Consider the following 16,369-nt stretch of genomic DNA (forward strand, 5'->3'; position numbering starts at 1 on the left):
TTTCTGCCTCAATTCAGGGTGAGGGAGTTTTAGGAAGGCAAGTCTCATAGCAGCCTAGGTACAATGAGGGCCTGATTCCTCACAGGAGAACCTATCCGTGGGCGTGGGCCCTGTGCACTGGACCTTGCTTTCCACTGGCCTTTCCAAGTAAGAGTTGGGCCTACACCATGCAGAAGTCTCCTGTACTTGGGCTCTGAATCTCCATGCCAGCTTACTCCTGCAACCTTTGCAAGGATACTCACACCCAGTGCTCAAGGAACTGATACCCATTCTCTTCCATGTAGATGGACACTCTTCTCATCTCGATACCTGTGCCAGATACCCCTGTGTGTTGATGTCCTTCTCAACCTGCTTGGTCGCTGCTATCCCACTACACAAACCTGGTCACATGCTTTCTTGGTCTCACGCTGATGGCAACTCTGCCCTGTCATGGTTTTAGGACTTACTTGTTCAGGAAAAAAAAGAAAAGTGGAAAATGAAGAAGATAAAGAGGAAATAAAAGTTTACTTTTATTTTAGAAGAGAAAAAGCTTTTTTCTTTGAGTAAAGGACATTTAGATGTATTTCTTCTTCATGAACACATTGTTTTAAATACCTTGCTTTCCAAATCTTGTCATATAAAATAAGACAAAAACTCTGCTTTCTTTGTGTTCTGCTTACTTTGCCTGGTACATGGCTTTTAAAGTAACAGACTTTTGAATAAATAGAGAATAATGAAAAAGTATTAACAGAAGAGTACTGGGAGGCTGAAGTTAAAACGAGGTATGAAAATTAAAGGTTGCTTCGTTTGTGATAAAGGTTAAACCCAATGGGGAAAGTGTCAGAAAATTGAAAAATCTTTATGTATTCCTATGACATATTCAAGTATAGCAAACTTAAAAGAATTTCAGCTGCAGTAAAGATTCACCAACATTATCTTAGGGGAAAGGTCACAGAGAGCACTTAGCACCCAAAACTGACATGCACTATAGAAGCAAAATGAAAACTAACTTTTTTTAACAGTTTCTTTGAGATGAAAAGCATTCTTACCAAAGCATTAACTTTTTTTAAAGTGGTTAAAATGAGGCCATGTTTTAAAATGAAAATATGGCCCTAACTTTAACAGTGTCAATGGGAAAAGTGGGCATGCCTGAATTCCAAGAGCAACTTACATTGAAACAGTAATGAGAAAGAAGTTTATAGCACTAACTGCTCACATTAAAGAATGCTCACTTAAGAAACACGAAAAAGAACAAGTAAATCCAGAGCAACAGAAGAACAAAAATAACAGAGATAGGAGCAAAAAAATCAATAAAATTGAAAACAGGAAAAATAGAGAAAATTCAGTACAGTTAAGCCAATCTTGGAGGGCTCCATTGAGACTCTAGCCCTGAGGTCCTTTTCAGTCAGTATCTGTATTGGTACTGTGTTTGCAAGTATCAGAACGATGCGTATAGGACTTACTGATGTCTAAACAAAAATAAATATAGCAGATATAAATAAGATTCAGAATTGGCGTAATAGGTTGGAGACATGAATTCATTAAACAGTATATAAGACAGTAGTGACAAGTGCAGGTCGTTATATGCCAAAGAATGAAACTAAATTAGAAATTCATTTTAGTGAAGGACTTCCTGGTTAGGCATAGTGTATTAAAAGAATATGTATGGTTCATAGGTAAATTTAACATGAGCATGAGCAAGCAGCACTGTGCTATTTGGCTAGAAACCAAATATATATATTTAATTTAAAAAACCTAGTATGACTTTTTAAGAATGTGCAAATGCCTCCTAATAATTTGTATATGATCAGGGAACTTTTTTACCTGTAATAAGCACACTAATAAAATAATGGAATACACAGAAATTAATAGACTAATGGAGAATAGATACCAGAGATTTTTTAAGTATTTAGTTAGTGGAAGAGAGTGGAAGAGGTGACTTGATATATGGGTTTTGAGCAAATGAGGGCATTTTGCTGAGGTGTCTAGTATTTGATTTACATTTACAGAAGGATAAGTGAAATATTGATTGATCTTTTTCAGAGGTATAAGGCTAGAGAGATTTCTTTTTGTTCAAGATTGCTGAATTAAGTGACCTCAGAAAGTCTTTTATAGTAAAATTAATGCATTGTTTGCATAGATGGGAAAAACAGTGTCATTTATGGGGACTTGAAAAATGATTGGCTTTGCAAAATATTGTAGTTTGTGCTGAAAGATGATAACTTCCTTATGCATGCATTTGCATTTGTTTTTTTTGGTTTTTTTTTTTAACGGAGACTTTTTCAGATGGGGAAGAACACCCTAGAGCAGTGGCTTCCAATACCTGACTGTTTGGTCAGGGGCACTAACCTCTTTTCTGTGGATTATCAAATTTTAAAAAAAGACAACAACCATCATGACAATAGCTGTCTGGTGTGAATGAATCAAAATTATACCCATTTTTTCTCAGATTGGAAAAAAATAAAATATATTTCCAGTGTGCCACAGACTTTTAGTAATTAGTTTATGTGTGCCTTGAGAAGAAAAATGTTGAAAATTGCTGCCGTAGAGTAATAAACAAACTGTAGTATAGCTTAGTTTTTAAAAGAAAAAAGTTTTAAATAATCTTGGCCACATTGCATTTTTTTGATGTATATGAACCATATTCAAAGAATTCTAAAAAATTCTCTCCTATTTCTTGTCCTGTGCCCACACTGTCAAAGCATGCATGGTTCCCCGGTGAATACTGGTGCACTGACTCATTTGAAGACAGGCTTCTTTTGTAGGCTCGGGTACTGATCTTTCCCAAAGGACAGTTTGCTGGTACTACTTGACATTTCTCAGAAGAAAAATTGGAAGTGTAACATCATTAGTCTCCCATAGGAAAATGGGTAGATCATTATTATATGTTTATTCTGGTCTTTTAGTTTTTTAAACTAATCATAACTTTTTGTCATAATTGAATATACACTGCAGTGCAGTAAAATATTGACTTTAATTTTTCAGTGACTTAGTTTTTTTGTCTTCCCATTTGAAGTCTGGTGGAAATTTTTTGTATGAATGGTATTTATAATTGATTATATAGAATATTTCAAGAAAAAATAAGGAATTTTTCATCTGTTTAAGGTGCAAAGCATTCAGAGAATGCTTTGAGATAAACTGCTCTACAGTTTATCTCAACACTGTAGAATAGTTAGTATGCCAAAATTTATTTTCAGATTGTCCATTCTAAGCTCTATAATTCAAAGAATATGTTTTGATTAATTCAGATGTACCCAATAATCTTTCTCTTGGTTCTGGCCAGACATTACTGCTAAAAGAGGTTAATTGCTGTGTCACATTTTCTTCCCTTTCTGCATGGCTTCTAGAAACATGTACAGTGCTCTGTGGGTGTGAACAGTCTCCTTGACCTTGCTAGGTCTACTCAGAGTATTCTGCTGGGTCTACTTAGAGTCATGCATGGGCCATATTTTGATTCTGAAAAGTTGAAAGAGCACAACTGTAGGTACATGTGACACACAAGTACAAGATTTGTCCATAAGCCATCCAGCCATGTAATACGAAAAATAGACATTTATTGAAGAAGATAAAAGATATAAGAAACATGGTACATAGGACAATGACACCTCAGTCCCCTTCAAAGTAGACACCTCAGTCCACTTCAAAGTTGGCACCTCACACAGTTCTTGCAGTCAGCATCAGCTGCCCTGCTATATTTTCTTAAATCTCATCGACAGTCTGGAATCTCTTTCCTTCAAAGGTGATTTTAGTTCTGGGAAATGCCAGAAGTTGCAGGGTGCCAAATCTGGGCTGTAGGGGAGCTGAGTCACCTGGGTGATTTGATGTTTCAGCAAAAACTCTGCACGATGTGATACCTTAAGTGGGCACATTGTCATGATGAAGCTGCCAATCAGCAGTTGCCCATAGCTGGGGCCTTCTGAATCATTTGAATAGTTTCCATGGAGGAATGTTCAAGCTGAATGCAAAATTTGATGCAGATTCGTGGTTCTACTTGTCCATTTTGAATGTGACAGCCACACAGTACACGTGCTCACTCATCAGAGTCTACCACCCCCACTGACCAGTACAGTGAAGTTGTCATCGTTCATGTATGTGCATTCCAGTTCACTGCCCTTGGCTGCCAGGTTATGTGATGTTGTGAAGACCATTCTCGTAATTCCCAATGGCTGGACTTTTTCTGGACAGACCTTGTATATACTGTAGCTTTTCATTCATTTCTCAGGCAGCTTTCTGTCTGTCTTTATTTGTTTTTAGCTTTGGCCTTTCTTTATGATTATTAGTCTCTTTCATAGTTTATTTTTTAAATATTTATTGTAATGGATTCAGATTTCTTAAACCTGAAATCATCAAGAGAAAGGAAGACTCATTGACCTAAGGGAGGAGTTAAGAGCAGAGGTTACCATAAATCTTTATAAAACTACTTATCTAGGTTGGTATCTCAAAATTGGAACATTTGACATTTCAGACTTGATTATTCTCAAGTTAGTGCTTTATAACTGAAAGTGTTTATTCTTATCATTAATTATCAGCTTTTACTTGAAAAACAATTATAGATCATTTAGTACATGATAATCTTTTGCAAAGTATCTGTGGAAGACATAGTAACTTTTTGTCATTTTATGTTATGCCAAATTTTTTTCTGGTAGTTTTTAAAGTAATCGATTAATTCAAGATATAACAAAGGGAACTGGATAATATTGAACAACATTTTCTTCAATATTATCAATATTCAATTATTCAATATTACACTATCAATTATTCAATATTACTCTGGTAGGCCAGAGGCCAGAAGAATTACATCTTTAGTCACTCTGTAGCTTATTTCCCCCACTAATTTTAGCGTACTTGTAATTACATAAATATTAAAACTATCATCTTATTCAAAAAATAAAATCACAGATAAAAGTAAAATCACTGTAACAGTCCCCTCCTCTCCACCACTACCTTCTTATATGCATGCTATTTACATTTGGGTGGAACTTTTTTTTTGACATTTTACTTTGAAATAATTTTAAAATCAGAAAATTTACAAAGTTAGAATTTTCATTTTTACTTCACTCAGCTTTCCATGCTGTTAACATTTTGTATAAACATAGTATAATAACCAAAATTAAGAAATTAATAGTGGTGCAATACTGTACCTAACTATAGACTTTATTCACATTTCACCAATGTCATTTTTTCTGATCCGAAATCCAGTTCAGTCATTGTGTTTGGTTGTCACTTCTCCTTAGTCTTTTATAATCTGTGATAGTTTTTCATTCTTTTATGACCTTGACACTAGTCAGATATTTTGTAGAATGTTCTTTAATATTCTGGATTTATCCATCCGGATATGGATTTGTCTGTTACTTTCTCTTGATTAGATTCAGGTTATGCATTGTTCACTAGTTTTTATGTGGATGTTTTTATTTCTTGGGTATATACCTAAGAATGGAATTGCTGACTCATATAGTAACTCTATGTTTAACCTGTTTAGGAACTGTCTGGCTGTCCTCCAGGGTGTCAGCACCATTTTACATTCCCACCAGCAGTATACGAGGGTTCCAATTTCTCCACAGCTTTTCTAACATTTATTATCTGTCTTTTTATTATACCATTTTATTTGGTGTAAAGTGGCATTTAATTGTGATTTTGATATACATTCCTAGTGACTAATGGTATTGAGCATCTTTTCATGTGCTTGTTGGTATTTGTGTATATTCTTTGGAGAAAAGTCTATTCAGTCCTTACAAATTGAGTTGTTTTGGGGTTTTTTTTGTCTTTTTATTGTTGAGTTCTCAGAGTTTTTTATGTACTGTATTCATATAAAGTCCCTTATCAAATAAATTGTGTGCAAAAATTTGATCTCATTCTACATATTGTTTTTTACTTTCTTCTTTAAAATATATTTTATTGCTTACGCTATTAGAGTTGTCCCATTTCCCCCACTTCATTCCCCTCCACCCTGAACACCTTCTCCCACCCATATTTTCCCCCTTTAGTTCATGTCCATGTGTCGTAACTTCTTTAGCTTCTACATTTCCCACACTATTCTTGCCCCCCCCCATTTTCTACCTACTGTCTATGCTACTTATTCTCTACCTTTTCCCCCTCTCTCCTCCTTCTACTCCCCTATTGCTAACCCTCCATATGATCTCCATTTCTGTGGTTCTGTGCCTGTTCTAGTTGTTTGCTCAGTCTGCTTTTGTTTTAGGTGTGGTTGTTAATAACTGTGAGTTTGCTGTCTTTTTACTGTTCATATTTTTAATCTTTTTTTAAATAAGTCCCTTTAACATTTCATTTAATAAGGACTTGGTGATGATGAACTCCTTTAACTTGATGTTATCTGAGAAGCACTTTGTCTCTCCTTCCATTCTAAATGAAAGCTTTGCTGGATAGAGCAATCTTGGATGTAGGTCCTTGCCTTTCGTGACTTGGAATATTTCTTTCCAGCCTCTTCTTGTTTGTAAGGTCCCTTTTGAGAAATCAGCTGACAGTCTGATGGGAACTCCTCTGTAGGTGACTGTCTCCTTATCTCTTGCTGCTTCTAGGATTCTCTCCCTAATTTTAATCTTGGATAATATAATTATGATGTGCCTTGGTGTGTTCCTCCTTAGGTCCACCTCCTTTGGGACTCTCTGAGCTTCCTGGACTACGTGGAAGTCTATTTCCTTTGCCAGATTGGGGAAGTTCTCTTTTATTATTTGTTCAAATAACTTTTCCACTTGTTGCTCTTCCTCTTCCCCTTCTAGTACCCCTATAATTCAGATGTTGGAATGTTTCAAGATGTCCTGGAGGTTCCTAAGCCTCTCCTCATTTTTTTTTGAATTCTTGTTTTTTCATTCTTTTCTGTTTGGTTGTTTCTCTCTTCCTTCTGGTCTACTCCATTGATTTGAGTCCCAGTTTTCTTCCCACCACTGTTGATTCCCTGTGCATTTTCCTTCATTTCACTTAGCCTTCATTTTTCATCTAGTTTGTGACCAAAGTCAACCAATTCTGTGAGCATCCTGATCACCAGTGCTTTGAACTATGCATTTGATAGGTTGGCTATCCCTTTGTTGCTTGGTTGCATTTGCTCTGAAGCTTTGATCTGTTCTTCTGTTTGGGCCTTTTTTTTTTGTCTTGTCATGCCTGTTACGTATAAGGGGCAGAGCCTTAGGTGTTCACCAGCGCAGGGCCACCCAGTCTCTGTGTTGTGATGCAGTAGGTGGGGATGGGGTCTGAAAGGGAACAATGGTGCTTGCTCTGCTCTCTCAGATTTCAGTCTCTTTCGTCTCCACTTCTCCCAAGCAAACTGGGCCTTCGTGGTACTGATTCCCATGTGGGTGGGCTTGTGTATGTTCTAGGACCCTGTGCGTCTCTCCAATGAACTCTCCTGTGAGGCTGGGAGTCTCTCCCTGCACCTCAACCCCCACAGGTGTTTAAATTGGTGTTTTGAGGCTTTATTTCCCTGTGCTGGGACCCTGAGTTGCATGGTCTGTCTTGCATGGTCTGTCTTGTTGCCTGGTTTATCTGTGTGCAGATGTAGGAGCTCCAGGTCAGCTAGCTGCCTTGCATGTAGTACCTCACATTTCACAATCGCTGCCTCCCTGGGACCACCCATTGCCACCCCATGCCCAGGGTCTGTCAGCAACTACCTGTACGCCCAGGGTCCGCCCACTGCTGCCTTGTGTGCCCGGTGCCACCACTTTTTGTGCCTTGACCCCTCTCCACTGGGCCACTTGGACTGTCTGACTCCACCCCACCTACTGGTCTGGATGAATATGTCTATTTTAACTCCTTGGTTGTCAGACTTCTATACAGTTCAATTTTCTGTCAGTTCTGGTTGTTATTTTGTTTCTAAATTGTTGTTGTCCTTATTTGGGTTGTGCAAGGAGGCACAGTGTGTCTGTCTACCTATGCTTCCATCTTGGCTGGAAGTCCTGTTTTTTACTTTCTTTTTTTTTTAAAAAAAATACTTTATTTATTTATTTTTAGAGAGAGGGGGAGGGAAGGAGAAAGAGAGAAACATCAATGTGTGGTTGCCTCTCATGTGTCCCCTACTGGGGTCCTGACCTGCAACCCAGGCATGTGCCCCAACTGGGAATCAAACCAGCGGCCCTTTGCTTCACAGGCCGGTGCTCAACCCACTGAGCTACACCAGCCAGGGCTGTTTTTACTTTCTTGATGGTGTAATTTGAAGCCCAAAAGTATTTAATTTTGATGAAGTCAAATTTATCTACTTTTTTATTACTTGTGTTTTAGGTATCATATCTAAGAAACCATTGCCTAATCCAAGGTCATAAAGATTTATGCCTATGTTTTCTTCCAAGAATTTATAGTTTTAATTCTTACATTTGGTCTTTGATTCATTTGCAGTTAATTTTTGTGTATAGGGTAAAATAGGGAGGGGACTGAGTTTAATTTTAGATTTTTACATGTGAATAGCAAGTCCTCTGGTCACCATTCGTTGAAAAGACTATTCTTTCCCTTTGGTTTTCTTGGTACCTGGTTGTAAAATGAGTTTGCTGTAAATGTGAGTGTTTATGTTTGTTCTGTTGATCTGTATGTCTTGATAACTGTCATTTTCTAGTAAGCTTTGAAACTGGAAAATGTGAGTCCTTCATTTTTTTCAAGGTATAGTTGAATCCCTTTCATTTTTTACAAAGATTTTATTTATTTATCTTTAGAGGGGAAGGGAAAGAGAGAGGGAGAGAAATATCAATGTATGGTTGCCTCTCGTGTGTCCCCTGCTGGGAACTGGCCTACAACCCAGGCATGTGCCCTGACTGGGAATTGAACCTTGATCCTTTGGTTCACAGCCCATGCTCAATCCACTGAGCTACCCCAGCCAGGAGTCCTTTTCATTTTCATATGAATTTTCAGATAAGACAGTCTTGTCAGTTTCTGCAGGTAAACCAGCTGAAATTTTGATAGCGATTGAGTCGAATATGAGGATCAATGTAGTACTGCTGTCCTTATAATGCTGCCTTCTAGTCATGAACATGGAAATGTCTTCCTGTCTACTTAGATCCTTAGTTTCTTTCAACGGTGTTTTGTAATTTTCAGTATATAAGTATTGCTTCTCCTGAATTTATTTCTTTGTATTGTATTTCTGTTTGCAAATGTAAATTTAATTGTATTTAAATGCAAATATTTCCTTAATTTGGACTGGTGGGGGGGGTGGATTGTTCACTGCTAGTGTGTAAACAACTGATTTTTGTACATCGACCTTGTATCCTGAAACCTTAATGAACTCTTTCATTAGTTGTAATAATTTTTCAGTGGATTTCTTAGATTTTCTGTGTCCAAAATCATGTCCTGATATAGAGATGGTTTTACTTCTTCCTTTAAAATTTAGATGCCTTTCATTTGTTTTTTCCTACCTTATTACCCTGATTATAATCTCCAGTGCAGTGTTGAATCGAAGTGGCGAGAGCAGATACCCTTGTTCTGTTCATGGTCATAGGAGGAAAGAATTCAGACTTAACATGAAATATGGTATTACATGTAAGTTTTTCATCAATGGCCTTTTTCAGGGTGAGGAACATTTTACCTTCCTATTTTCTTTTTTTGAAAATTTTGAATCATCGGGTTTTTTTTAAAGTCTCTTCTACATTCAAATAGATGATCATGTAGTTTTTGTCCTGTATTTTCTTAATATATTGTATTATTGATACATTACTTGATATTTGAGTATTACATCGACTTTTCATTTCTGGAACAAATCCCAGTTGGTCATGATGTTTCATCCTTTTTTATGCTGCTGAATTCTGTTTGGTAGCATTTTGTTGAGGATTTTTACATCTACATTCATTCAGTATTACTTCATAGTTCTTAGAGCCCTTTTGACATCGATTGCTATCTGTGATTTCTTAAAGCAGCTCTGTTCCTTTAGACAGTACATTTTAGACAATAGCCAAATGTTAAAATTTGTAAAGAGGATATTAAGATGATATCACTGAAATATTTTTAATAATGAAAAGCATTCTTTTTACTATGTGTTTACTTTTTTTTTTAATCCTCACCCGAGGATATGTTAGTTGATTTTTAGAGAGAGAGAAAGGAGAGCGAGAGAGACAGACAAGACAAACATCAATGTGAGGGAGAAACATCAGTCAGTTGCATCACATATGCGCCCCAACCGAGGATCAAACCCACAACCTAGGTATGTGCCCTGACCAGGAACTGAACCTGAAGCCTTATTCTGTATGGGACAACACTCCAAATAAGCCACCCAGCCAGGGCCACTTTGCTTGAAAACAATAGGGCCCTTTCTGTTTGCTACATGTCCAGTGAAATCTGTTCCTTCCTTCTCCAAGTCTTACCCACTAAGCTGGTATTCAGGATTTATAAAATGCAGCCAGAATTATCCAGGTCGCAAATGCAAGATGTTAAATAAGGGAAGAGATTTATTGGGTTGACCCCTGGGTGAGCTGTAATTCCCTTCGGGATAGACGTTTTGCTGACTTGACCTTGTCTTTCACATTAGTGTGTGAGTACCCTTTTCTAGAGTATCTAGAAGAACATCAGGGGTATGCATAGCCACATAATAAATCTCTTTCTAGAACATTAGTTTTTCTAAAAAACTTAGAATACATGGGTGTGGGAAAACTTTTAGAAGCAGAAAAAGATAGTTGTATGGAGAAAATATAAAATATTTTATATATTTTTGTATTTAGCTCAAATATTCAGGGATATTTGAGCTAAAACATAAGATTTCAAAGAAAGTCAGTATTCTCAGCACAATTTTCAGCCCAACCACCCAATCATGAGGGTATGGATTCTCTGTTTTTGTTAGATAACAGTACATTTTGTGGAAGTTTTTGAGAAATACTCAGAGGCATTAAATAAATGCTAGCAATTTTACTTTATGAATAGGCTATTGTCCTCTTTGTAAATAATTAACAAACCATCTCTGGGAATATCCTTTTGTCAGTTTTAACCTTTTTGTCCTATTAGTTAAATATTTCCCTTTTCTGTACTTAGCTTCTCATATTGTTAATTAACTGGTTGCTATACTTTAAATGAGATAGAGGATTAAGTCTTTTTATGCTAGTTTGTGGTTGGAGGATGCTTTGATGAAAAATGTAGATCACGATACCAGACATTTTCTCTAGCACATACCTCATGGGAAATATTATTGAACATAAATTAAACAAGAAGACACATTTCATAGTGAATGTCAAATCTTGAGATGGTCTTATTGGCAAGTCCTCTGTATTCAAAAGCTGTATTAATGTACTTGCTTATATTAACTATTTTAATGGGCCACAGAGAAGCTCTGTGAGTGTTGCTTGTTAATTTTATAGCCTTCCAGAGCGTAATAATTGCTAAAGGGTAGTCTAATCACAGCAGCATAACAGAAAAGACCAAAAAACCCCTGTTTAAATAGGGTAGTGATAAATTTTTCTGGATAGAAGAGTTTAAGTTTTGGGAAAAGCTCCTCATAGACTCTGGCATTATGGGATGTATGTACAGGCAGTTGTGCCCCAGTGCCCTAGAGTTCACGTGGATCTCTTTCAGGTTGGACAAAGGGACTGAGTAAGTGTTGGGGTGCGCCTGTGTCTCTGACCTGGCAGGCTCTAGAGATAATCTCCGTGTTTAGTGCAATGTTAAGGGAAATTTGATAGTACAAGGCAGGAGCACAAATCCTCTGCATATAGGTATATTTGTTCTTTGTTTAGTTGTCTGGATTCCTTGTAATTATATCCGTTTTAGCGATTACCTTCTTAGAAAGAAGGGCCTCAGTACTATTCATCAGTCTAATCTTATGCTAATCATAAATAATAGGGTTGAGAAAATGATTTGAATGTCAAGATAAGCAAGAAGAAATAAACCTATTTTATTAACACTGCTGTGTGCTATGCATTTCACACAAATATTTCAAAGAAAATGCAATCAACTCTTGAACACTCTAAAATTCTAATTTTTATTCTGTTTTATTGGCATCATTGATTTCAATATTTCTACCAAAAGGCTAACGAGAGGAAAAGCTGTAGAGTTCATGTCATTCAGAAATTGTTCTGGTAGAAGAGGATTCTGGGAGAAGCAAATTTAGGAGCTCGAAGGAAAGGTTTGGATTCCCTGTGGATTTCACTTACGTCCCTGTGTGAGGCTGTAGGATAAATGTATGGTGCTCTCTCTGGGGAAACAAGCACGAGTAACAGAACCTGAGCGCCAACATCTGGGTGCACAGAGTAACGTGAAAGTCAGGGTTCTCATTTTAAATAAGCTTGAATGTTGTTTAGTTGTTTCGGTGGGGTTTTTTAAAGCTATTTTTATTCCTTTATTGTTCTTATTAAGGACCACCCCTTTTTGGTAGGATCAAACTGAATACTTTTCAGAATTAGACATTAAAGAATCAAAAATTTGGGGTTAGCCTTTTTAACTTTAAAATTCTTTTAGGCTAAGAATAAATGTAATGTAAAATTTTTATGTTCATGTGTGTTTTTACTCTAGCCTAGTCATTTGTATCACTGAGGAATGCAGGATATCAGTACCTGAAGAACAGAGTAAAATTCCTATGTATATTTAGTGACACATTTAAGTGGTTTATATGTTTATGGCATTGACAGTATTTAAGTAAAAGTATAAAAAATATCTAACCCTGACTTTTGTGGCTCAGTGGATTGAGCTTCAGCCTATAGACCAGGGGAGTGCTGGTTCGATTCCCAGTCTGGGCATGTACCTGGGTTGTGGGCTAGGTCCATGGTTTGGGACATATGGGAGGCAGCCACCCATTTCTCTCCCTCTCTCCGTCCCTTCCCCTTGCTCTAAAAATAAATAAATAAAATATTTTTAAAAAAGTATAAAAATATGTAAAATAAAATAATTTGACTATTTTGCAATTGAAGAAATGAAACCTAATATTTTAAAAATTGGATATTTTTCTGTCCTACATTATAATTGGGAAACTATGTCTTATGTTGGACTTTCCATATTTAAGATACTTCTGATAACTTTCTTGATTTTAAACTCACGTCCATATTTTATTGCAAAGGTGTGAAAGATTGCCTTATAAAAGGTGGGCATGAACTAATGGGGGGATTACTGGAGGGAAAGGGAGCACCGGATGGAGGGGAGCAAAGGGGAAGAAGTGGGAAACTGTAATAGCAGAATCAATAAAGTATACTTAAAAATGAAAAAATACATAGAGTACCCCTGAAGAAACCTCTGAAAGAGGTAAGCATTCCTCTGGAAGAAGTCTAGTTTTGGTGAACTGCAGCTGTCAGCACCTGTTCCGCTTCATTCTCATAGGCACTTTCTTTTCTCCTTGCAGAGTGAGTGAGGAAAAGGAGGTGACAGAAGAACGACTCAAAGCTGAGCAGGAGTCATTTGAGAAGAAGATCAAACAGTTGGAAGAACAGAATGAACTGATCATCAAAGAAAGGGAAGATATCCTTTTTTAAAGTTCCATTTTTTAACCTGCAGGAAGTTTGACCCTTTTATGAAGAATATGCAAATGTCAGAGAAATAAATAATTGCTCTGATTTACAACAGGATAAGTCTACATGGGCTGCCATTCCTAGGCAGGCAGAACGACGCTGGGCAGCATGTACTGTTGCCTCCTTGGTGCGTGGTTCGCCACCCAGCTGTCCTGTGGCCGCTATTCTGCTGTGGAGCGCCCGTTTGTCAACGGAGAAAGACAGTAAGAAATTTGGGCACTAAAATATAGTGCTGGAACTTTATTAAATTCTTCTGTTCCACTACTACAGTTGAGCCTGAAACTTCTTTGTATTTGGTATTCTTTCCAGCTAAAGCTTTGACAGTCCTAAGTAATTCTACTCTGAAATCATAAACATTTTTAAAAGTCTATGGAGATTTATAGGTGTTGTAATTGATAAGTGTTTTACACGGCAGCAAAATGCCCCCAAACTATCCTCATTGAGGAGAAAACTATTGGCATTAGAATTGGGGAGGGGTGTGTGTGTGTGTGTGCTTGAGTGTGTGTTCATACAGTCATGTACAGCATAGTGTTTTGGTTAGTGACGTACCTAATACACAAACATGGCCCCACAAGATTATCATGGGGCTGAAAAAGTCCTGTCATCTAGTGAGGTCACGGCCATCCCAATGTCATAGTGGAATGCGTTGCTCCCATGTTTGTGGTGATGCTGGTGTAGACGAAACTACTGTGCCGCTGGCCATACAAAAGTGCAGCTCATACAATTATGTACAGTACATCATACTGGGAAATCATACTGGGAAATGATAGTAAATGACTATTGCTGGTAAATATATTTGCTGGACTACACTTTTTATTTTTATTTTACAGTGTATTCTTTCTACTTAAAAAGAGTTTTGCCTTCAGTGTGCCATGTTACACAAGCATCAACCTCATACCTCGTGTTCACCTTGTCCCTTGATCGCATCATTTTCCTGTGTGCTTGATTTAATCTCGTGTTGTTTGGAGCAGTAACACATTGTACAGGCTTGTGACATAGGTGTGTATTAGACTGTACCATCTAGGTCTGTGTAAGTGCACTCTATGATGTTTACATACAGTGAAATCACCCAGTGAAGCAGTTTTTTAATATATCCCCAAGTTAAGTGGTGCATGGCTATGTATAACACATATATATCTCTATATGTATGTGTGTACACACACACATTTGTATATACATATATGAAGGGGACCCCCCCAAAAAAAAGAATTTATTAAAATTGTGTGCTTATTTGTCATATTTAAACTTCAGTCATCTTCTAGGTACTCTCAGTTAGTACACTTATGGAGACTTTTTTCCATTGCTAAAAACAGTTTTTGAACTTATCAATTTTGATGCTTTTTAATGTTTCTGCCATTTTTTGTTTCACCCTTTTCACATCAGTAAAATGTTTCTCTTTGAGGATTTTTTCATCTGGGGAAACAAAAAAAGTCTCTTCAGGGCAAGAGCAGGTGAACTGAGAGGGTGGGGCATAGGGGTCACGCCACTTTTGGTAAAAAACTGCTGAATGCTCAGCACTGTGTGGGCAGGTGTGCTCTTAAATCACCCATCATGAAATGGGCAAGCGCGTTGAGTCTTCCAAAAAATTCACTGGAGCTGAACCCAGCCTCTCAACAAAGCCAGCTGGTGCACTGATACAGATGGGTTCCTGGAACATTAATCCAGCAGGGGAAGCCTGTACTACAAGGCACCCCACCCTCCAGGAGATAATTCCATTTTTGTGGGGGTTCCCCTTCATATATAATTTTAAGAAAGTAAAATAAGAACCAGTATTTTAACTTAAGAATTATATTCTAAGGTATATGTGAGTTAAAATAATCAGTTCTGAAGTTTCTTTTGACTAGGTAGCATTACTTATTTTTTAATGTTTTTTGTAGTGGCATTGATATAAAAAGAGAAGGGACTGTCCCTAAAGTTAGGGTGATGGATCTGCCAGATAAACTAGTGTGCTTGAGAAATCTTGTGTCCTTATAGATGTCAGTATCACCATTAACATGATTGTTATTAATTATTTCAAAGGTTCTTCAAGGGCCAAAAAATGATGATGTATTGACAGTAACTATACCTTTCTGAATACTAGAAAAATAGAAACATAAAGGTAAATTGATCAGCTCGGAAAACATAAAATATAAATATAAAAATGACTTATGAATTTGTATTTTTCAAAAAGTAGGAGTACATACATGATTGTAATATAATCAGAATTCTCAGATTTGATTGGCTGAGTAGAACATTCAGAAGGCTTACTGACCCCACAATTCTAAAGAAGTACTTTTTCAATTTTCTAGATCCCTTTAGTGTTTGAATACTCTTCCTGAGCCTTCTCTCTTCTTGCCCTCATTGGCCTTATTGCCCAGGTTGTCAACCTCAGGCCAGACCCTCTTCCTGCTACTTTTCTCTCTAGGTTAAAGTACTGCTGTTCGGTCAGAGTTCATGACGGACTGTGCTCCACCAGTTTGGTCTGTTCACTTCTCACGAGGAGTAGTGGTGTCTCGGGACCGTAGCTCTTTCATAAAAGGTAGATTAGGAATGCTTTTGTCTGTAACACACATTTGCTTTGCAGGGTTCTGTTTTTTCCCCATGCGACAGCTCTGGAGATGCGTGGCTTCTAGCATGGGTTCGCTGGGTATAGTTTTCGTGCGGGACCTCTGCGATTCCCTTAGCTCTTCTAACGGGGCAGAATTCTGGGCTGCAAAGTGGTCGCTCCCATTCCAGGTATCACGTTTGCATGGAGGTAGGAAGAAAGGGGGAGGAAGAGATTCTGGCAGTTGTAACTCCCTCTACTTTTTTAAAAAACATAAAATCTTTCTCAGAGTACCCCTCTCCACCCCCATGCCCCACCCCCAGCAGTCTTTCACGAGATATTTATTGTCCTAAACTTTATTACTTGGCCATGCTAAGCTGCTAGAGAGGCTGAGAGAGTGAGCATTTACCGTGTCCGATTGATATAATAGAAAGCAGCAATGGGGGAGGAGGTTAAG

At 37.5% G+C, this 16,369-nt stretch overlaps 1 protein-coding gene across 2 annotated transcripts in view; it reads left to right on the forward strand.

Moving 5' to 3' along the window:
* KIAA1328 (KIAA1328 ortholog) overlaps positions 1-16,369 on the forward strand; it is a 240,066-nt gene that overhangs the window by 16,761 nt on the left and 206,936 nt on the right. For both annotated transcript variants that reach the window (XM_037033175.1, XM_037033184.1), the window contains exon 5: positions 13,223-13,338. In XM_037033175.1, coding sequence (XP_036889070.1) covers positions 13,223-13,338 — 116 coding nt within the window. The remainder of the gene's footprint in view (positions 1-13,222; positions 13,339-16,369) is intronic.

This window comes from Sturnira hondurensis, unplaced genomic scaffold, assembly GCF_014824575.4.
Source record: "Sturnira hondurensis isolate 20B ecotype Veracruz unplaced genomic scaffold, ASM1482457v3 Scaffold0001872, whole genome shotgun sequence".
Taxonomy (NCBI): domain Eukaryota; kingdom Metazoa; phylum Chordata; class Mammalia; order Chiroptera; family Phyllostomidae; genus Sturnira; species Sturnira hondurensis.